Genomic DNA, 24,356 nt, shown 5'->3' with positions numbered 1-24,356 from the left:
TTGCAGTCATGCCTTACTCTGGAAGTTTGTGTAGGGTTAGAAGATTTGAGGTTAAAAAAAAACAAAAACCTCTAGGACCTAAATGTATAGTGAGGTCAAAAGAGCAGGTAAAATTAACACGAAAATAACCAAAAGGTAAAACTAAACCTAGTATGGTTGAAATATGACCCAAACGGGTTTCTGGTATTTCTTGCTAGATGCTTAATTTTGCATAACTTTGACCCAAAGGCTTTTGTTACCCTAAGATACTGCGTTTGGGTAGACTCCCAGCACTTCGGGAGACATCTGCAGTTTTGTGTAATGTTGCGTTTATTTATTTAATGTTTTATTTTATGTTATGTTAGCAGAGCCCACTTATACCAAAGCTTTGTGGGGCGAAATGTGAATGCTCCAAATAAACTGCAAACTGAGATGGAGAATGGTCTATAGATAGTTGAATGCGCCTCTAAACAATCTTTATAATTTTTACCTAAAACTCAAACATCAGGAGGAGATTGCAGTGTGGTAGGTGAAGTATTACATTTTCTTACAACAGCAACCGAAAGAAGTTTCAGGCTACAAGTAGAGGTTTTCACCTTGAAATTGTAAAGTAAACCGAAAGGTGCCACTAGAGTGAAGAGGAGCAAAGGGAAGAAATTTGGTAACTGAAAAAAGTATGGTGTGCTAGATAGCTAAAAAGAAAAGTCGCCCCACATAGAAGTGGAGAAGTGTGGCTCAATGGTTAGAGGGGGCAGACCCTGAAGCAGAGGTCAGACCAGGGACCAGGGTTCAATTCCCGACGCGGCAGGGTCTTGAGCCCAAATGTCCACGGACTGGATAATTCTCGCTTCGGTGCCTATTCTAATCATGGGTCCCACTCTGCAACTTTGGGCAATAGCTTGCTTAATCTCCACTACAATTCCCCCCCCCCCCCCCCCGCGCGGCGGGATGCCTGGCTTTCACCTTGGGGATGCCCAGTATGGGTTATCTCACAGGGAAAAGCCAGGACTGGTTCCCAAAGCAAGCGCCTTGAGACCTTACGGTGATAAAGTGCTATATAAGAACCTTTGACATTGACACATACATTAGTTTTAAGTCTGCAAATCAGGAAAATAAAGTAGTTGGTATTTTTTAAGTAATGGGTGTGACCCAACAAACCTCGATCTGTAGGAACTACCAAATGCGATTTTTCCATGATGATTCTGCCAAATCAAAGTTTTTTTTTTTTTACTGTTTGACTCTTGGAGAGGACTGTCTGTGTTGTTGCCTGGACTGGAAACCCATAATGCACCCAAGGTAAATTCCACTTTCATTTATTTTCTCCAGCATTGTGTTCCGATGCAAACCCTGTCATGGGAGACTGACTGGAAACAAAGATATGTTTTTCACACACGGGCAGCAAGCCAGGACACCGGCATGCCAGCATAGCTGACAAAACTATATTTTACTATCCGCACTGTGCCCCAGAACCCGGCAGTTACTGGTCATACGAGACAGACTGTGCAATATTTAATTGCGGCCCTTTGTACCAAATGTCAGCATAATAAGCATGCCCTTTAAATTTACGCCAACCCCTGTTTGCACAGGGGTTGCAATTTTAAGTGGTAGGGGTTGCAGTTTTAAGTGAAATTTGCACCCTCAGTTAAATTTCAGCATGTAAAACCAGCCAGAATATAAAAGGGGAAAACACTATAATGAGATACTATAATGAGTTTGAATCAAAAGCTCTGGGTATACCATGCTGTGGAGTCAAGCAGTGATGTTTTTACTGAGGTAGCACAAGAGGAATATGTGGTTGCAATATACTCAGAGCTTGTCTAGGAGGAACCGCTTGAGACTTTGATAGGTGTAGAGGGAGAAGTAGAGGAATATAAAAACACAGTGGGGAAGTGGGAGGAAAGAAACACAGCCAACAGGAGGGTGGGGGTGGGAGTATAGAAGCAACACAGACCAGAGTGGGGTTGCAACGTAAGAAGCAACATGGACAGGGGTGGGAGTGGACGAAGCAACATGGACAGGGGTGGGAAGGGAAGAAGCAACATGGACGATGGGTGGAGGGTGGGAGGAATAGAAGCAACAGGATGGAGTGGCTGCGATGGACAGAAACAACACAGATGGGAAGATTAAAGAAATTAGTACCTCAATCACAGTGGACGGACAGCGGAAGGGCACTAATCAAAGTAAATCATTCTGCACTTGGCCCATATTCAAAAGAGCAGGTAGTGCCATTGAAAGTGCTTGTCAATTAGGAGGTACCAAATAAGATTGACAAAGTCAACAAATGAAGAGCAATGGGCGGGCTCCAAACCCCTTATAGTAAACATAAAAATGAGTAGTTAAACATTCACACTCTTTGGCATCAAACCATTCAACTACAGAAAAGCTCTTTGGAGGACACATTTTTCCCAGAACTCCAGAGTTCTAAAATATCAAAGAAGATGATCAGTTCAGAAGATGGCTGCTTCTCAGAATTGAAGAAAATGCCAACTCACTTACTGCACCAAAGACACTTTCAAAAGCTAGATTATACCTCCATTTCAGCATTATTTCATATTCTGGACTTGTTAACTCTGCAGCATGACACCCAGGAGTACACTTCTAATTATTCACATCTGTACCTGATAGAGACATCTAGCCGCCGATTCCTTACCCTAGAATTATCCCCAGGCATCTGACTGGATCCGAAAATCTTTCTACAGAAGCACCTCTGTGCTGTCGGTAGAGGGTGCCGAGCGACTCCGTAGCCATGTTGTCCACCAGATGTGACGTCATTAGAGTCCATATAAACCCTTCCCTGATGTTAGTTTCTTCCTTTCCGCACTTCCATGTGGATCTGGAGTGCAGTACCTCTAGCCATTTTTGGACGCTCTCGACGTTGATGCCACACTGCTTTTTTTAGATATCTTCGATGCCCTGGGGTTTACAATGTCAAGCCCTCATCCTATTTCCTTGTGGTGAGTAGTTACGCACCCTTACTCCAAACGGTGCAGCTCGTATCTTCAGCTTCGGTCATCAGTGCTACAGGAGCGCTGCATGACGCTGGTGGCTGCAAGATGGTCGACTGCCCCTCGTTGGTCGCGGTCATCTCTTCCGCTGAGGGCCAGCTCCTCCAGTCCTTCGTCCTTGCTGTCGCCTGGTAATTTAGGCGGTCAACGCTGCGGCCTTCCCAGACCTTACTGCATCCGTGCAGTGTCCCTGACTCTCCTCCTATTCCTCGGATATCGGAGTGGGTGTCTGTTTCACTCGTTCTAGTTTTTCACGACACCCATGTCACTGTGGCTCAGATGAGGGACTACTATCTCTCCCTTCATGCCAACTTTGGCGCTCAGCCTCCCTCTGGTGCGCCTCTCAGCCCTGAGGAGGTCGATGAGGCTTTGACTGACTTCACGCCAGCTGGACCTCCCTTGTTGTCAGTGGGGCCCTCTGAATCCGTCTTTGACTTCTTTCGGCTCCGATGCACAGTCCTTCTGGGTTTACACTTGATATCGGATCAGTTGGCGCCGACTCTGGCATCGACAACACCGCTCGGCTCTACTTTGTCTCTTCTCCCCGACGCTAAGGTGTTTTTAATTCCTCTATTGTCAGTATGCCCAGTAATTCGTTTTGTGGTGGTTTGGTAAACGTGTGCTTTACAGTTGTGGCCATGAACCTTTCATAGGAAATGGGCAGCCACTATGGCGAGGACTTAATATTATAAATAGGTTTGGGTTCACCAGTCGGAAAATATTAGACTGTCAATGCGTTACGCTACTACCATTTATCAAAAAGGTGTGTTTAACAGTTATTCAACAAGTGTCTCTATCCCAAAGTCAAAGGACCAGTTTGTGTATACTCATGCTTAAGGCAGTTTAAAAACCTTTCTAAAGGAACTTCAAAAGACCTGTCCAGACACGGTTGGTTAGATGACATATCATGCTCAATGCAAGTCTGTTCCCAGGAATCCCAATAAGTTGAGGGTCATCTGGAGGTGAATTTCATACTAGGGTGCATAACTAGTAAGTGGCCAATCACCATGAGCTACAAAAATGTCCTACCTTCCAATAAGTAGAGCAAGATATTGAAGGCCACAAAAGAATTCTGGAATCAAATTTGCATATTGCTAATCTTCAGGAATGAGCAGATCCGATTGACATCAGTGTGTGGAAATGGAAGAAGTCCTCCTGTTCTTTCCATTCTAGCACTTTAAAAGCGTGGCAACTCGGTCATCTGAGACTGTCCTACCTTCACATGGCAATCTAGCCTGCAATAGATGCTGCAGATACTTATGGTACGCTAGTGGTCATAGGTCAGATGTGTTGACTTGTGTGACTCTGGGTTTAGACTAGATGTATAGACCCAATGCGTAATCTCACCATTGAGGTAGAAGATGGGCGTAGTCCACATTTAGGTATTAACATTCATGCCAAGAAAAAGAGCTGATTTGAATATGTCCTCTTACATTTATTTCCACTTTTTAACCAGACCATGGTATGGGAGAGTTGGTTACCACTTAATCAATGCAGTCTGTGAATGTAGAGTAGATTTGGGCAGCAAAAGGAAAAAGTTACTTACCTGTAACCATTGTCCCATTTTTAGATTTATATGTGAGCCTTCCTATGGAGTGAAATAACGGGTAATGACAGACTCACATCAGCAACCTGTCAGTTTACACAATGTGTAAAATAGACCAGTTTGAAAGTAGGATGCATTTTTAGTTCCTTGTAGTTGCCTGAATCGGACATTTTAAAGATGCCTTCCTGCTGTCGATTTTCAAAAAAATATTGCTAATAATGAGTTTTACTTTCAGAGAGCAAACATTAAGAGCCCGATTGCGAGTCAAGTCGAATGAATTCCTATGTGGAGTTCTGCCCTGCTTTATTAGAAAAGGCCTATTGTTCTGACACCTGGTTTCTTGTGTCGCAGGAAAGACAGACTGGATTTTACTAGTCAAATTGTGGCCTGTTAAATTGCTTTAGACTTTGCCTACAACCGCATCCAAGCCTGTCTCTGACCCAGCATACCACTTTTTGATACAAGCATAGAGCAGGCAGTGCTCCACGCCCCACTGAGACCAGAGAACTTTTCACCTTCCTCTACCCCTACCTCTCAGAGAAGAACCTATGTCCCTTGGAGCAAGTGGTAAATGGGAGAGTTAAACCCCTCTGATTAGGCAATGCAGCAGAATTCCACCTAGTAAGACCATATCTAAGGTTCTCCTGCATTGAAGGTCTCTAACTTCTGATAGTTGGAATTCCAGGCAGAAAATACCAGCTGGTAACAGTAATTCCTGATGCCAGGTTTCTCCGCATGGATTTCCATCCTACTTTTAATTGTGGAGAAAAAGGTTCAGCGTGCTAATCTACAATAAAGGTAAACTGCCAACCAATTGTTATTGTTCAATAATAATTCCCTATTGAAGCTTTGTATGGTTATGTTTTTTGCAACTATCTGGGCCCTTTCTGCAAAGAGGCAGCATTTGTGATGGTTAAGGTGAATACCCACAGGCGTTGGTCCAAAGAATCTGATGAGGGAACATAATCTAAAGGACAGATGTGACACCGGTTGACCTATTTATTGTTTGCAGTTACAGAAGCACAGTCCAATCCAATGTTCAGCAAGCTTTTTATTTTGTCATCAATCTTTGGAGGATGGTTCTTGATCTGTTACAAAATTAAATACTTTGTGCAAAGCTTATGATTCGAGCACTGATTCAAGAGGTAAGTACACCAGTCTTGGTCCCATCAATTTTTTTATGTGGGGTGTCCTATCGTATGTGAATGGCCGACTTAGTGCAAAAAACCAAAGTGCCTCTGCGCTCTCCCAGCCTCCATTCCCAGAAGGCTGTTTTCCCCTCTGTCCGGTTTACTCTGCATTGCAGCAACAGTTTGTCAATTAGTTTTGTGGAGATTTATTTTTTTGGCTTGGATTGCTTGTTTAAAATAGGCTTTGTAGCCGTCGTTAGGATTCCATCTTTTCCCCGACTTCTTTTAGTGACGCTCTTATTGCAGGTATAGTAGCGTTCCCTATTTCTGACCTTTGCTAATTTAGGGCTTTTGTCTGCTTCGGCAGATGTGAATTCCATACGTGTCCTCTCACCTGATATTATTTACACTTCTTGTCTGCAATCTGCAGGCAGAAATGACTGAAAAGCAGCTACTAGGAAAATAATGTTGTCCTACATGGACCCCCACCCCCCATGATGTACAGCATGTCTGTGCTTTAAAAATCACCTCGTTGTTTCTGCAATCAAGGTTTGCTAATTTTCCTAATAAGGCAGTGGGTGATTTCAGGAAATTGCCCAGGAGGGCTAGTAGATCATTGTCTACATTTTGTAAGAATTACAATCATTGGGTAAAACTCTTTTCCCAACATTTGCTTCAAACCCAGCAATATGTTTTGCTTTCTTCACTTTTAGGTGTTTTAATGCTTGAATTGGCTATTCTCAAGATTTTGCACTATGAATAATTCTGTGACTAATAAGTTGGGAGTTACTGGGCTGTAACGTTTTTTGCCCGGTCGGAGAAATAATCAAATAGTTTATTTTCATAGACTCTGTTGAATTAAAACTTCAGACTACGTCCTAATACTTTTTCGGGGCTGTCTTGCAGGAGATTGATGCCTACATAATCCAAGCTAAGGAGAGGAGCTATGAGACAATGGTGAACTTTGGGAGGAAAGGACTGAATATTGCAGCTACAGCAGCCGTGCAGGCTGCATCTAAGGTACACGGATAGGGTTGTTTACCAAATGGGGGGGTGCTTTTTCATCTGCATTAAATATTGCTGTGGACTTGGAGCTACAGCTATGTGCAGAGTGCTTATTTGTTCATATTTCAGGGTCAGGGCGCTTTAGTTGGACGTCTGCGCAGTTTCAGCATGCAGGACCTGCGGGCGATGCCGGATGATACTCCAATACACTACAGAGACCCACTGTACCCTGATGTTCAAGACCTGAGACGAAGACCCCTGGGTGAGTTCCATATCTTTCTTACCACTATTTGTGCTGCCCAGTCTAGGCCCAGACCAAGAATGAGAGAATTACTAAAGGGCAGAGGTCCTACATACCATTTCTTTAAGTTGTTGTAAAAGTTCCATAATACGAAATTAATGGAATGAATAGTTCTCCTCCCTGGATAGTTGGGACCCCTTTGGTAAAAAAAATCACATTATGTATGATTCTAGAAATTGCTACAAGTGTTTAATTGGACACCCTTTCGAGGTAGAATTTGGTACCATATCGTGTGAAGACTAAACTCCACTAGTGGGTGGAATCTCAAAATTCCTGTGCTTGGTGACCCATTCTTCATTCCCAGCCCTTGGTTCTCCATCGTGAGAACGCCACAAAGACTGGAGATAGGAGCCCCTTAAGTGTTGCCATATTTTGGATCAGGTGCTCCATGTGATCATTCTAGGGTTGTAGTCCGTTTCGTAAGTGGAAGCTTGGTGTGTGCACTGTGGAGCAGAAGACCTTTCTCCTTTGCTTGAGGCAAAAATATGTTGGGGTCATCATCATCAACAATCTTTGTTCGGTTTTGCTGGAAAACAGTAAAAGAACACATACACACAACAGTTAAAATCCGCCCAAAACTTTAAAAATACAGGATAAAAACGTTCTCGAACTGACCGCGAGTATTCTAACATTGCATTATATAGTCAATAAAAACTTCCTCTCATGAGCCTCACAAGATACAAAGTTAGCTATCTTAAATCAAGTCATCACATCCGGAAATATTATTAGATAAAGCAGGGCAGATTGAACTTGAAAAATGTTTATCGGCAAGCAACAGAACAATTTAAAGCTTTCCAAGTATTTTCTAGAAAGTGCAATGTGTCCAGAATCGAAATACTGTCACAGCTGTGTGGGATGAAAGTAGCGTCATAAGAGCTACCTTGCGGAACTGCTAATGAGTGATGCATTATGTTCAGTCTAAAACATGTTAAAAGAAATCGATGATGGTCAGACATATTGTAAACCAGGTATAGTTCAATTAACATTGTTCTCTGGCCTAGGAAATAGGCTTTGACAGACATTTGTCCATAATCAATAGTGTTCTCTCACTTGCCTTCCAAACCATTAAACCTCTCTGGCCAAGTATAATCCTCCACAACTAGAGACCCTGAATGTTCAAAAACCTCAATAAAACCACACTTAATATAACTAATCCATTGGCTAAATAGTCCTTTAATATTAAAATGCTTAGCTGGCGGACCCATACCAAAACTCATAGGAATAAGGGCCACAACATCAATACATCCTATAAATAATCAAGCTCCAACTCCTCACGAATGGTAAAGGAGGATGCTCTCTGGGGGAGGGAAATGCGTATTCTTAAACTTATTTTCATGCACTTGCAGGATAGTCACATTGGCATACCACCACACATTGTTACCATAGGCTGCACAGAAATGCATTTTGCTCTATAGATATCAGCATGGCTTTAATAGGCTTACGACTCAGCCTGGAAATAAAGCCGAACATTGAAGCCATGTTCCTGGAAAATATATACCCTAATAAAACTCCCACATAAGAAAACACAGTGACATGACTAAAAGGATTATCTTTGACTCAGAAGAATCTAGTCTTAACAGATCATGGGCCCACTATCATATTAGAGTTGGAAATATTTGTACTTCGGTCAATGCTATACTTTATTTCCACAAATTGATCAACCAAACTGTCTAGACCCAAAGCGGTGCGCAAAATAAGGACAGCGCCATCTGCTGAAAGCAGAACCGGGCTGGACGAGAACTAGTAGGCATGTCCCTACCAACCTCTATTAGTGACTTTTCTAGTCTGTTAATATATAATATAAATAAAAACCGGGCCAAAATACAGCCTTGGCGAACTCCCTGGCTAAGTGCTCAGTGCATTAACCCTCCTAACAAAATCTCATGAAAGCTGTAAGGTTAAACAGGAGGTCTCGCAAAAAATAAACTGTGGATCAGCCACCATCTCCAACATATTAGCCCAAAGTTTCTTGCTGTTGACCTTATTGAATGCTATGCTGAGATCCATAAATTAAAAATGTAACCCTCCTTGTTTTGCAATAGTGTACTTTGCAGCAATCGGATACAGGTTAAGACTCTGGTCCGTTGTGTCTAGACGTGGGGGAAAGCCGTATTGAGTCAATTAAAACATTCTACTCTATTGCCCATTCAACAAGCCTGTCCAACAATATACAGCTTCCTATCTTAATTGTAGAGATGATCAGCGAAATGGACCTATAGGACTTAGAAGTCTGAACGGTTACCGTTCTTAAAAACAGGTACAATCAGTGGACAGGCTTTGAAGATGTAAACTTTCATTACTGTGTTTTAATGGAATATTAAAATGGGAGCCCAAAAGTCTAAGTTGGACTCTAATAAATCAAGTGGGACCTCATCAGGACTGGCAGCGTTATGTGCAGGGAGTACACGAATAGCATTCTAGACCTCATCTATTGTTAAACTGATGGGGGTTAGCACTTTAGCGTGTAGCCTGACTGTAAGTGAAGAAACTGGCAAATAATAAATAGATTTAAAGTGCTCGATCCAAACACTTCGGTACAAAAGGGGGTGGTGATGGACGGAGCATCTGAACCAATCAAACACTCGCACCCAGTCAACAGATCTGGGTTTAATCCATCACCGTTCTTTAGCCACCCCAGTTCAGACATGGCCATATGCAAATCAGTCTGACCCTGTGCCTCATGGGAACAGTCCAGCCCGAACTGCCAAGCCATGCCTTCCCTGGACCGGATTCAAGCTTCCTAGGACCGATCCAAACACTAGGCAAGATGGCAAGCTACAGCGGGGGTACCAAGCTGGTCCTGAAAAGAGAACGGATGACATTTCCCCAAAACCTGGCACTATCCCTATGATGGCTTACGACCTAAAGCTATTCCCAAGCTTCATCTTTTAACCACTTGAATCGCTCCTCAAATGTGTTCTTATGTGTTGGGGTAAATCATCAAACCCACTTCCATATTTTATATCCGGAAACTAGGCTGACTGTGGGATTCTTTAAATGAGCTCTATGACAATCTCCAACTTTCACCCATCCTTGTGTAGGAGTCATCATAAAAAAAGGAGAATCTTTGAGCCCCTGTATTTTAGTTCAGTATAGAGACACCCAGCAAATACACTAGTAAGTCTTCGAACGCTGCCTAAATTTGTTAGCATTTGTGTTACTTCCCTATAGATATACAGTCAAATCTTGAAACCAGATGTCCACTTGTAGCATGTTTTTGGATTTAAACGGCTTTAGAATTAGATCTCTTTGCAACAAGTAGATTGGAAAACTACAGAAGCCTTGGATGTGTCATTATGTGGGGTTTCTGCACCTTCCTACATTTATCTGGAGGTCTACTCCCATTTTTAAATCAGTAAAGGTAGTCTGGTTTAGCACATGTTTCTGCGCAGGCCTATAAAGCTCTTCAAACACGTCTTTAAGTGTGTCCTGGTTTCTTAGATCTTCTGAATGTGGGAGAGGGTGCCTTCTCACAGTGAACAAGGGCTCAAATAGGGTTGGCAAGGCTAACAATTTTGGGAATGCAGAGGAAAAGACATGGGTCTGCACACACAACTCTAACTTGAGAGAGCTGTGTACAGGAAAAAGAGGACTGCTCCAAACATGCACAGAAAATTGTGCTGTCGCACCATCCAAGTAGAAGAATGGCAGGGCTTACTGTGACCCTTTACCGGGAAAGGAGAGAAGGGTGGAGCAGAGCATTCGTACACCTGTACCATGCATCCAATAAGAAATGTTAGACCTAACACAAAGCATGCATTCAACTCTGTGCAGATACATAATCTAGGTGGTATCACTGTGCTCCCAACCGAACTCCCCTTCCAGCAATAACGCATAGAAAGTACCATCAGACCCATCTAACGCAGGTCTGATATTCTATATAATTTAGTATCAGCAAGAATGCAACAGCACACACAAGAATAAAGACACAATTGTGCATGTTTCCTGCTGCTGCACTTGGGTGTGCAGAGTTATCCGAATATGACTGATGTTTAGCCGTTGCTATGCACACAATAGTCCCCTAAGGTAAAATACAACATTGAACAGAACATATTAACTGGTCACTGAGAACACATTCGGCACAGTTCTGATATGCCATATAGTTGAGTAGCACCAAGACCGCTGTATCAACCAGAAAAATAAACCAACAGAACAAATTAGTCATCTCTATCTCTATCATGTAGATCTATTTGCACGCTTTCTTTCCATCTCGCCATGATACTTCAAAGTTTTCATAGTTCTTGTGGGTTTTTTTTTTTTTTTTTTTTTTTTTTTTTTATCTTGCCGGAATTTTTGCTTTTCACCACTACTTGAGATACTTCCAGGCTCAGTTCACAAATATACCTCCGAGTGCTTGTTAAGTGAACTAACCCACAGACTTACTTAATTTCTACCTTTACCCCTTCCTTTTACACTCCTAATAATTCCAGTGTGTCACCACATCTTTTAAATTCAGACTTGTTTTGTACTATTTCTTTTAAAAGGTGGGTTTGCAGTAGAGAAGTGGATGCCAGGGGTGGGCAGGTAATTGTGGCTTTACCATCTTTCTGATTACCATATCCTCTGCCCCATTAGGTTATGATGGTCCCACCAGCCGGCACTCTGGGCAGGAGAGCGACTCCATGGACGAGCACTGGTCTGACTCGGAGGTGATGGATGCCCGCACCACAGCTCGAACCCGTGAAGCGCCTGTCTCCAAACCGCTGAGCAGGAGCCAGAGCTTGCGTGTGTCTAAGAAGAAGCCGCTGGCTCGAGAGGTGAGGAGCTTACAAGGCTTTGCCAGTTAGGCTTTGAGATTAACCTGCAGGGGCTTGGGATCACAGGCAGTAGACTGCAGAATACAAGTTATTATCCCTGTTTGGTTGCCATGAAAGAGTTCCTGTCGGAGCTGCCTTTTTACGATACTGCTGCCTGTGAAATGGTTTTTAGAAGATCTGATCCTCATCCATGTAGTGCCTCATCCATGTAGTGCTGTCCTTGTGATTTACCCTTCAAGACCTTAACCACTATTGATTTACTGCTGTTCATGGGAGGAGGTTATCATAGGCAGCTTGGACCTTTACCAGGTACTGAATGGTTAACTGTTGTCTATAGGAAGGCACATATAGTAGTTGGTACCTTAGCTAACTGATCGAATTGGGTTGAGCAAGCCAGTTATGGGGTCCTTCTTGAAAGGTTGCCTTAGCTAGGGGATTTGTCCCATTCGTGGGGGGCTCCTGTTTCTGGGCCTCTTCCTTGTATTGCAGCTCAGTAGATCACTAGGCTTAGACTTCCTGCCAGAGAACAACAGTTGAGCTGGACATTGAGGTGCTCAGACCTTTGGTTGAACTCTTACACATGCTGTGCTGTGATTCATACTACTGTACACACCAATGTTCATTAGACTTATTGCTGATTGAAGGGGGTCCGATGTGAAATAATGCCATACACAGGACTGTTACCAATGGCAGGGCATGTAAGAGCTGTGGTTCAATTAGACAATTACGGCCAACCCTAGGAAGGCGTTTCACATGCACTGGGCCTTAACGTGCTTTAAACCATATTAAGGCTCCAACAGAAGGTAGGCCTGAATGCATACTGCTGCTGATGCAGTGTTATTGAGAAGCAGTGGCATAGGCGGTTAATGCTATTAGGTAAGAGGTTTTTGGAAAATGTTGGGTCCCTTACTACTCTCCATGGTAGGGGTTCTTCAGAGCTCTGGCCTAATCATATATTACTGCCCAGGATAGGGGGGATCTTATTGGTCAGCCTTACCTGATAGTTAGTGATTTGCCTGTATTTGTATGTTTGTGGAGATGGAGTTGAAAGGCAGATGGTTCTGTAAAATTACTGGATGGCATTTTTTCCAACTACAACGCTCTTCAAACCCTACCACTTCTTCCTCCGATTTGGTCAGACCATCCAGTGGTCGGTCATCTTTAAGGCAAAGCATAAATTACATAATGCTCAGTAATCTAAAGGGCCACAAGCTTTCCGCCCCTGGCGAGCCTGCTCATCGGAGACCTAAGTCAGCCCTCTCCCACAACGAATTATTGCTAAATGACTATCCTAATTCAGCAGCAGTAGCCTTTAACCACTGGATCATCACTCCCCTGGATTCAATTGCACCTTTGAAAACAAGACACTTTTTTTTTAAATAAAAACCAAAGAACCAAGCCTTCAGAGCCTTGGTTCTCAAAGGAGCAGAAGCAATTGTCACCGACAAGAAAGGAAATGGCAACTCCATTATGACTCCACTGATAGGGAGACATATAGCCAAACACATACCACCTATGAAGCACTTATCCTTGCTGAGAAAACCCGATTCTACACCATAGAAATTGCTAAAGACTCAACCAAAGAGCTATTCGCAACGGTAAACAAGCTTTCACACCCTCTCCTCAATACTAGCACTAACTCCAGCCAAACGTTCTGTAACTCCCTCGCTACTTTTTTTTTCAGGATAAGATCAAGACTGTGTACCACAACCTCTCTAGTAACGTCTTGGTGGGATAGGCACTACTTTTCAATGCTGAGCCAGATCACCCACCGACAGTTTACACAGCGGTACAAGATAATCTCTGCGGTCTCACCCACCCTTTATTCCTTCTCGTCCCTCGCTTTCATTCTAGTTATGAAACATCTGCACTAAATCGGGTTCCCTCTTGATCCCCGTCCTCCCAGGATTTATTACCTGGCTCCCAAAGTCATAGCGCCACACCTTCTATTTTCAACCTAATGTTGAAGTTGGGCAGTTTCCCCTCCCATTGGAGTGATCCCAACAGCTATAGGCCCATATCGAGACAGCCTTTCCCAGCCAAAATAGCAGAAAAGGCTATGAATACAGAGACTGCTTTATAGAGACTCATGGACATCTTGACCATACTAAGCTAGGCCTTAGAATCTGTCATCGCTCCAAACTCTCCTTGATCACTGCTTTAGAGCAGGTTAGACAAGCAGTAGATGCCGGAAGGAATGCCACCCTGGAGTTTTTAGGTCTTTCCACGGCTTTCAACACTGTTAATCAGTCTACTCAATCGACTTGCCTTGATTGGAATACAAGGTTGAGCATTACTACTGCTGGAATCTTTCCCCTGTGAGAAAGAACTATTTGTGGCACTGGAGGACTTCACAACAAAGAGAAAACAAAGGTGATTTGGAGTCCTCACTGAGCCCTATGCTCTTCAATGTGTATGTGCCCCCAAGGCCAAATTAATTGCATCATTTTGTCTCTCGGTAGTGTTGTATGCTGACAACACACAAATCCTGATATCTGTGGCTAGTAACCCTATGGATACTACCACGCATTTGCACAACTGCTTGCTTGTAGTTGGGAAATGGATGGCCTCAAACTGCTTGAAACTCCATTTTAATAAAACAGAGGTCCTTCTTTTTAGAAGCAATACCTCCTTTTGGGCACCTACATGTTGGCCTCAAGCACTTCATTCTATCTCCACAACGACAACCAAGCTAAAGTTTTGCAGCGTGAATCTTTCTGGATTCACTATGCTGTGCATTATTCCGCGGTCTTGTGGTTGGGTCCGGATTCGTAGTCTTTTCTCTGTTTTTTTTTTTTTTTTTCTTTTGCCCAGGTGGGCGTCGGCGTCACACCCCCTTTGGGTGTATTTCCGGTGACGTCGGCATGCTTCCTGCGGAAGCTCCCACTCTTGGGCGCCATCTTCAGATTCTTTTTTTCCGCGGTCGGGTCTGGATCGTTCCCGTTTGGGCTCCAGACATTTTTGGAGAAAGAAGAAAGAAAATACAGAAAAGACGAGGAGAAGTCATCTGAAGACTCCAGGGGACTTCACCGACGAAGGACAAGCAAGATAAGGCGTTTTCCATCCAGATCTTCGACGACCGTCGACGAACACGCGACCAGAGAGGCCCTGGACGCTCGAGGATGGACAACACGCCGTTCAAGTTCTGCCGGAACTGCCACCACAAGTACGCGCAGAAAGACCAGCACCCGGTATGCAACCTTTGCCTACCGGTGGACCACGAAAGCGGAGACTGCAACGCCTGTTCCGCCTTCACCCCGAAGACCCTTCGTGTGAGAGAGAGGCAGAGGGTAGCACACGCCACCCTGCAGGGGAAGGCCCCGACCCCGTCGCTCTACGAGCTGGGGATGTCCTCCGAGGAAGAAGACAACGCTGCCGCCGAAGACGACAGCTACACGGTCGTAGAGACCGATTACACGAAGACTTCTGACAAGGTAGGAGACTCTTCGGCCCCCAAGAACCCGAGAGACTCTGAGTCTCGAAAAATCGAGGGCAAGACCCCGAAAGCGCCGACGCCAAAAAAGGCGGCGTCCGCGACTACTCCCAGGCCCAGCGGATCCTCAGAGAAGGAGTCCCCGGCGCCGAGAGCTGCTGATCAGCAGAAGACGTCGAAAATCGTCCCCGAAAAGGATCGATCGACGAGGGAGAAAGACCCGAAACTGTCGACGACGACCAGAGACCCGATATCCGCTTCGACGTCGAAAGCTTCGACTCCGAGAGGCACGGGGACGAGCCATCCGTCGAAGAGAGCGGCGGAACCATCCGACGCGGAACACGCGGCCGAGATGGAAAAGAAAAGAAGGCGCCTCGAGGCAGAAATGGAGAACTTCATGCAGCGGAAAAAAGATTTCGACGCAAGGATGAAGGCCTTCACGATCCCTCACAAGACCAAGCCACCAGTGCTGGAGGCGGTCGAGGAGGAAGAAGAAGAGGTCGCCGAAGTCACCGAGCAAGACCAGGACGTCGAGGTGTTCGACGACCAGGAGGAGTACGAGAATCCCCACGAGAGCTACAGCTATGGGGAGGAAGATGAGGGCAGGACAGACAGAGTCGGCGCCCTATGACCTTCAGGATGTAGATTACATCGATGTCGAGACCGACAGCCCGGAGGAGGTGGTCGACACCTACCCCTCGAGGCCCTCGCCGCCGGACGACATCGGGGCCTACAACGCGGTGATACAATCTGCCGCAGCAGCTTTCAAGCTCAAGCTCGACGAAGAGAAGCAGAAAGCAGACTTCCTTCTGGAAACATTGCTCCCAACACAAACGAGGAGCCAGTTCCTCCCGATGCTCGAGAGCGTCTTGGCTCAGGGGAAGGAAGCTTTCAGGGAGCCCGCAACATGCAAGGCAGTAACTCCCAGAACTGAGAAGAAGTACAAGCATGCCGCAAAGGACCCGGCCTACATTCAGGGCACGGTCTCCGCAGACTCCATTATCACGGCCACAGCAAGGAGGAGGGCTAACGTACCCACTACCTCGGGCCCGCCACCGGATAAAGAGAGCAAAAGGATGGATCTGGTGGGCAGAAGGATCGAACGGAATGCCGCGACCCACTGGCGCATGGCTAATTCCAACGCCCTGGTAAACAGACACATGTACCAAATCATGGAGGGACTGGGGCAGTTGGTGAAGGACTTGCCCCAGGATGCCAAGCAGAAAGCCGAAAAGCTAATTGAAGAGGGGAAGAATGCTGCAAATTCTTGCCTCAAGACGGCCCTGGATGGGGCAGACACCGCCAGCAGGCTCATGATGATGGGCGTCACGGAAAGGAGACACGCCTGGCTCAGGATATCCGGTTTCAAACCGGAGGTGCAACACAGCATCCTGAACACACCGTTCAACGGCAGTACGCTTTTCGGACAAACAGTTGATGAGCAACTCAGCCAACTTAAGAAGGATAACGAAACAGCAAGATCCATGGGAGCATTGCAGTTCAGAGGGAACAAGAGGGGCACCCCGTCACGGAGGCCCGGCGGAAGAGGCGGAAACCAGCCAGGTACATCACACCAGGCTTTCCAGCAAACGCACCAGGCAGACTCGCAGGGTCAGCAGGGCCATCAGAAACAGCCCTGGCAGTACCAACAAAGAGGCCAGTCCTTTCGAGGGAGAAATGGACGGGGACAAAATAGAAGAGGGGGCCAGCAGCCCACCTCCAAGTGACTTCAAAAAAATCCGTGTGCCCACCCACAAAAAAGATCCCAGGGGGCAGCACGTACAGATGGGTCAAGACAAACTAGACACCTACGACCACAGGACACCAGTGGGAGGAAGATTAAGATTCCACCTCCAGGAGTGGAGAGGAATCACATCAGACAAATGGATCCTCAACATTATCCAATTCGGATACTGCATAGAGTTGGAGGCGAGGCCGACAAGCAGAAAACCAAGAAGAAAGCCGCTAGCAAGCAAGCAGCTGCAGTGCCTTCAGGAAGAAGCAAAAGAACTCCTGCGGAAGCAGGCCATAGAAAGGGTACCCTTCAAGGAAAGAAACACAGGAGTATACTCAACATACTTCCTGGTACCAAAAATAGACGAGACAATGAGGCCCATTCTCGATTTACGGTTCGTGAACAAATTCATAAGAACGCAAAAGTTCAAAATGACCTCCCTGCAAGAGGTGCTCCCACAGTTGCAGACCGGGGACTTCATGGTCACTATAGACCTCAAAGACGCATACCTGCACATCCCAATGAACAGGAAGCACAAGCACATGCTCAGGTTCACCGTCGGAGAAAGCCACTACCAGTTCACGACACTGGCCTTCGGTCTAAAATCGGCACCAAGAGTTTTCACAAAGTGCCTCGCAGCAGTCGCAGCGCACCTAAGAAGGCAGGGAATACATGTATACCCTTACCTGGACGACTGGCTGGTGAAAGCAAACTCATACCAGAAATGCAAGCTGCACGCACATACAGTGACCAGCACGCTCATAAACCTGGGGTTCTCCATCCATTGGAAGAAATCATCAATGGAGCCGGAACAGGTGAAGATCTTCCTGGGAGCACAGATCAACACCTTACAGGGCAAGGTGTTCCCCAGCGAGAAGAGGGCGAGGGCGCTGGTGAAGGAAACTCGCCTCTACCGGAAGGGACAAGCTCGGACAGTGAGAACGGCGAGCAAGATCATGGGGATGATGGCATCATGCATCCACCTGGTACCGAATGTACGACTCCACATGAGACCCATTCAAGAATGGCTACAGGAGCAATGGTCACAAGCTACAGGCAGTTGGGAGGATCTAGTGGTTGTAACGCACGAAGTGCAGAAGGAGATGACATGGTGGACCATGGAGAACATAGCAAGGGGAAAGCCTCTAACGCCCCCAACGTCAACAGTGACCATCACCACAGACGCATCCCTGAAGGGATGGGGCGCTCACATGGAGGAGCTCAAGGTGAGGGGACTGTGGACACCGACGGATGCCACAAAGCACATCAATTATTTAGAATTGAAGACAATCTTCCTTGCACTGAAGGCCTTCCAAACAAGACTGTACAAGCACAAGGTATTGATACAAACAGACAACACCACTGCGATGTTCTACATCAACAAGCAGGGGGGCACACAGTCCGCACCGCTTTCAACGCTGGCGCAGGAGATATGGAGATGGGCCATCCCTCTCAAGATAGACCTGCTAGCCATACACCTACCAGGGAAGGACAACATACAAGCCGATTGGCTCAGCAGGCAGACATCGGCATCCCACGAGTGGGAGCTCAATGCTCAGGAGACAAGATACCTGTTCGACAGGTGGGGGACACCATCGGTGGACCTGTTTGCCACACGCCAGAATGCAAAATGCCAAAACTTCGCATCCAGGCAGCCCGAGGAGGGGACACTGGGGAATGCCCTATGGATAGATTGGTCAAAGACATTTGCCTACGCCTTTCCCCCGATACCACTGATGCACAGAGTACTGAGCAAGTGCAGAGCGAGCAACATGACACTGATACTGGTCGCACCGCAGTGGGCGAGGCAGACCTGGTACTCGCAGATCATGGAGATGACACAGTGTGCACCCCACAGATTCAGCAGGAGGAAAGACCTACTGTCCATGCAGAACGGAGAGGTACTGCACCCAGAGCCAGAGAGCATGAGCCTAGTAGCGTGGCTCCTGAGGACATAGAGTTCGCACATTTGAGACTACCAGAAAGCACCCTGAGGGTACTTCGGGAGGCACGAAGGCCCAGCACTCGAAAGTGCTACGTTGCGAAATGGAAAAGATTCACAATATGGTGCAGACAGGAAAGACTCCACAATAAGATGAAGAGGGACTCCACAGTGCTAAGGTACCTGACGCACTTACTGGAGAAGAACCTTAGCTCATCCTCGTTAAGAGTTCACTTGGCAGCGATAGTAGCCTACACAAGGGGAGAAACGTGCAGGAGCTTCTTCACATCACAGGTGGTGAAGAGATTCCTAGAAGGAGCGAAAAGGATCGCACCACCCAAGCGGGTGCCGCCACCTGCATGGAACTTGAACACAGTCCTAACGGAACTCATGAAAGAGCCCTTTGAACCACTTCACAAGGCCTCCCTAAAGATGCTAACTATGAAAACAGCCTTCCTGGTTGCGATAACGTCCTTACGCAGAGTAAGCGAGCTTCAAGCGCTGACGCTACAAGAACCATACATACAAATACACAACGATAGAGTTGTGATGAGGACTGACCCACACTTCATGCCGAAGGTGGTATCCAATTTTCACATGAACCAGTCTATACAGATACCGAGTTTTTTCCAAAAACCCACAACCAGCGCAGAGAGAGCTCTGCACACCCTGGACGCCAGAAGGGCGGTCATGCACTACATTGAAAGGACAAAGGGGCACAGGAAAACGAAACTGTTTTTTGTGTCCTTCGCAAACAGCTTCATGGGCAAAGCAGTAACCAAAAGGACCATTGCACGATGGATCGCACAAACAATCCAACTCTGCCACAAACGGGCAGGACAGGAACTGGCTGAGGGGACACGTGCCCACTCCACCAGGAAGAAGGGCGCTACAATAGCCTTCCTGGCTAACACACCCATAGAGGACATATGCCTGGCGGCAACATGGGCTTCGGTGCACACGTTCACGAAGCACTACTGTGTGGACATACAAATGAACAAGGAAGCTCAAGTGGGACAGAAGGTGCTACAGCACATATTCAACACCCAACGCTCATCTTCCACCCAGCCGCCACAGAGATGAGAAACCGCTACAAAATCTATGCACAGCATAGTGAATCCAGAAAGATTCACGCTGCAAAACGAATAGTTTTCTTACCTGTCGGTGTAGTTTTGCAGCTTGAAGATCTTTCTGGATTCACTAGCGAACCCACCCACCTCCGCCAGAAAGATGAGGCTGGAGAGAGAAGAGGTGGTTAACTAAAGAATAGACTTGAAAGTACAAAGCGGTAAATACAAACTAAGAATAACATTGCCATTACTTCGGAAACGAAAGAAACACGGAAAAAAAGAACCCGAAGATGGCGCCCAAGAGTGGGAGCTTCCGCAGGAAGCATGCCGACGTCACCGGAAATACACCCAAAGGGGGTGTGACGCCGACGCCCACCTGGGCAAAAGAAAGAAAAAAAAAAAAAAAACAGAGAAAAGACTACGAATCCGGACCCAACCACAAGACCGCGGAATAATGCACAGCATAGTGAATCCAGAAAGATCTTCAAGCTGCAAAACTACACCGACAGGTAAGAAAACTATTCGTTAAAGGTCCATAGGTCGCACGCTACTCCACCATTCCAGCGGGTATACCCCAAGAGCATCATGGTAAATGCAGTATTCTCAAAGCGGGTGTGCTTTTCAAAAGTTCCGAAGTGTAAATGCAAAGTTGCAGGCCAACTCTGGACACCGGTGTTTCAGGATTATTGTCCTTCATCAGCAGAGTGTAGGAAGATATTCAGGGGTTGCTGTGCAGGCTGCCAAAGTGTTCTCAGGTCTGGTACCTCTCCGTGCGCGTAGGGCGTTACCTGAGCTCGTCATGTTGGCCTCCAGCACTTCATTCTAGCTCCACACCGGCAACCAAGCTAAAGTTACCTTTGACCACCTCCTCTTGTTTGGGGACCATGTTAACACCATAACCACGGCTTCCTTCTTCATGCTTAAGCTGCTAAAAAAGATTTTTGCATTCATCCTGAAACGATTAAACAATTGTAAGGTTTACATCGGTCCTATTGAGGGTTGATTATTGCAATTCCCTCTTCGTTAACATCAGAAGGAAATGCCTGGCCAAATTACAGATTGTGCAGAATGCCGCTGCCTGTCTACTCCTAGGCATTCCCAAACAAAAGTCTGCTGCACCCACGCTAAAACATCTACACACGCTACCTAAAAACAAGTGCATTATTTTCAAGGCTCTGGGCTCTGCCTTCAAAGCTCTCCCTGGAATCATCCTGGAGTTCCTCAAGCGGAGCTTTCAATGGAATGTTCCGACTAAATCACTTCCGTCCGCCCCAGCTAACTTTTTGGTAGTACCCAAATACAGAAGGGCTGGTTGGGGCAGCAGGAGTTTCCTGGTTGGCACGACCAAACTCTGGAACACTCTTCCTTCTGAATTGAACCGGGAAATTAACTTACTGACATTTAGGAAGGTGCTTAAAACTTGGCTTTTTAATCGATCACTCTTTTGCGGCTTCAATTCTTCAGCGAGCCAGCGCCCAGACACCCCTGGGTAATAGCCGAGCTCTATAAATTTCATTTTCACTTCAAAAACTGCCCATTGCCAAACACTGTTCGCCATGGAGGGGGTTTGTGCCGGATGTGGGTTTCCTGCAAGAGGTGGTCATTCCTGGTTCCACTGCCGATGAGTGTCCCCTATACCAAAGAGTAACCTCTCACTGAACACGAAGGACCTGATCCTCCACCTGTGACAGACCATCAAAATCTGCCAATAGAGGAGAATGTCATGAGATATTCCTGTTGTACAATAAACTATATTAACCGATACTAGGAATGGTAGCTGATAGTTGAAATGGCTTTTGGATATGAGGGAAAGGCTGAAGGTTTGTGTATTAATACTTAACAATCCCTGTTGGTTACGGGTGCATGGTTCTGGTCTTCCCTTCTCCCTATTTTTTCCTGACTTAGACCTTATTTTTTACTACCCTGCTTGTTCTCTGCCAGTGTTCCGCTCTATTATTGACCAACTAGGTTTTTTTTACACGTCTTTGTGCTTGTTTTTACTTATGTTTACATTTTTTTTTATTTTTTGTAGAAAAAAATGTTATTCAAGATATTTTTACATCTAACACTGCAATGTGATGTCCTGGTCTCTTGTTTATAGGGCTCCACGAGGATGGTAAAGATGCGCACCAAGAAGAAAGTCGTACAGCCAGACCAGGACAGCTAGTGGTCTGGAGACCTCTATGATGAACACTTTTGCTTTTATTCCGGGAATGGGCCGGGCCCCCTGGTTAAATGTATATCTTGGCACTGATGCTTTTGACAAAAGCTCCCAGTCCGTTACTGAAGACAAGGAGTGTTGTGAGGCTAGAAAATATTTCTGTCCGTCTTAATTTCTCTGTTTGAGTAAGTCTCTGCCTCCCTGGATGGTGCCTTTTACTCTCCGTAGTCCAGGCTGTGGAGCTGCTTTGGGAGGTAACTTCTGCAGGGTCTCGATCCACCCCACCTCCTCCAACATGCCCCACCCTTACTGCTGGACCCTGGTTGTGTTGGCCTCTCATAATCTGCTTGTCACCTTTGCGCCATGCCCTTCAAGAAATCAGACTGTCCAGCCTACAGTAATGGACTCCTAGTTTGGCACCCCAGCATTTTAGTTTGGATGCCAAACTCAACATGAGGAATTTCACAAGATCCTATTTAGATCAGCATTGTCGCTTGAAAAAGCAATATTTTACCCAAATTAACTTCTCAGCTAGCCTCACTCTTCAAAATGGAATCAAGTGCTTTACTACTTGAACTTTGACACTACAGTCCTTCGCATTTGTGGATCCAGGAGCATCTAAATCACTGTAATCTCTCAGGGGCACCATTAATGTGTTTTGTGAAGGGGTTGCTAATCCTTGGTTTGGTTAACCGTGCAGCACTGCACATGTACTCATCAGTCCCCTCTTGATCTGTTACACTCTGTAGGAAGAACTGTATGGTGACGAAACTGGGTATAAACATGCTTATGTTTTCTGGTGTGGCATGAAACCATGTTCACAGCGCATCAACCTTTGTACCAGCTTTTCTCCTCCAAGCCCCTCCCCTTCATTGCCGCCTGCATGCACCTGTATTCATTCTCCTTAACTAGATTTACCCACCACCTGCTCTCTAGAAATTTCCTCCAGCATTTCTGTCCTTCATTACCTTTCCCTTACTGTATGTACGAGTCCTTCTCTACTTGTGAACCTCTACCCCTTTTACTTTCATTTGTGCCCTTCCTCTTTTCCACTTGTGAACCTAAATCACCTCATTTCCATTATATTTGTTTGGAGTTGCACTCCAACTTGAGGCCATTCATTTATGTGACTGTTGCATACTTGTCCTATGTTTCTAAAGGAAGGGCCCTCCCACGCCTCTTCTTAAAAACCTCCAGTATCGGGGAGGCTCTGGTCGTTGACCTGAGTTTTCACTTAATTGCTGGCAGAGTTTCTTTCATGACATATGGGTTAAACAGATAGTCATGCGTTTATGTCTCTAACCAGCTAAATGTAAAGGGAAGAAGTTACTGTTCAGGTCTAAACTGTAGTTTCTGAATGGTATCACTGCAAACTGCTCCTTAAGGAGTCTTGCTGCCTCCTACAGGCGAATTCCTGAAGCTTGTGAGTATGATGAAAATGTTGACCCAAGTGGAAATGATGGCTCGCTGTGTTGTATAGCACTGTCGTTTTAATGCAGACATCATGAGATGAGCCGGTGGTACCTGATCTACATCACAGAAGAGTACTACTACACTGCATGGTCAACCATAATCCACGGAGGAGATCATCCCTGGGACCAGCGATCCAGTCTTAAAATATTTACAAAACACACAGTTTGTATGTCCTGTACACACTCACTCGAGACAGCTTTGTGCTGCCTGCCTGAGACTTCTATGTGTCCTTCTACCCTTACTTTTTATAGGCCACTCTTTGTGTGTTTCTACACCAGCTTTTTATTTCTCACATGATCCTTTTACTTGAAATTGAACACTTGACTGACTTATTCCGTTTCTTTCTATTTCTTGGACCACAGTACTTTTTTAACGCCAAAGTCTATATTGTACATTTTTAAGCAATATTAAAAATTTCATGTGTTTTTGTTGCCTTTATTTGACAGTAATCGAGTAATCGGTCGAAGGCTGCCCAGAATTTGTTGATTATTTTTTTGGTTAAGGTGGTGTGATTGGGTGGGGGTGGGGGGGGCAGAGGGCAGAGGGCAAAAAGGCGATTCTCTAACTTAAATGTTTATGACCTGTTCAAGTTGTCTCCAGTGTTAGCAGTGTTCAAGAGTAGTCTTGTCACTGTTCTCTTCTACTGTGGCTGTGCCTCATAATTTCTGCACTGTGACAAAGATAGCTACTTCAGACATGATAGTTAAGTGAACATGTGGAGAAGTGTGGCTCACTGGTTAGAAGCGGCAGACCTTGAAGCGGAGGTCGGCCCGGGACCAGGGTTCAATTCCCGATGCGGCAGGGTCTTGGGTCAATGGC

General features: G+C 45.8%; 1 protein-coding gene across 2 annotated transcripts in view; it reads left to right on the top strand.

The window, feature by feature from the left end:
* REEP4 (receptor accessory protein 4) overlaps positions 1-23,960 on the top strand; it is a 114,303-nt gene extending 90,343 nt beyond the window's left edge. For both annotated transcript variants that reach the window (XM_078666371.1, XM_078666370.1), the window contains exons 6-9: positions 6,567-6,680; positions 6,795-6,927; positions 11,542-11,723; positions 22,005-23,960. In XM_078666371.1, the coding sequence (XP_078522497.1) occupies positions 6,567-6,680; positions 6,795-6,927; positions 11,542-11,723; positions 22,005-22,070 (495 nt within the window). In that variant the 3' untranslated portion in view covers positions 22,071-23,960. The remainder of the gene's footprint in view (positions 1-6,566; positions 6,681-6,794; positions 6,928-11,541; positions 11,724-22,004) is intronic.
* Positions 23,961-24,356: the final 396 nt, after the last annotated feature.

This window comes from Lissotriton helveticus, chromosome 11 (genome assembly GCF_964261635.1).
Source record: "Lissotriton helveticus chromosome 11, aLisHel1.1, whole genome shotgun sequence".
Taxonomy (NCBI): Eukaryota; Metazoa; Chordata; class Amphibia; order Caudata; family Salamandridae; genus Lissotriton; species Lissotriton helveticus.
The sequence above is the reverse complement of the archived record's forward strand: the minus strand, read 5'-3'. Positions and strand labels throughout refer to the sequence as shown.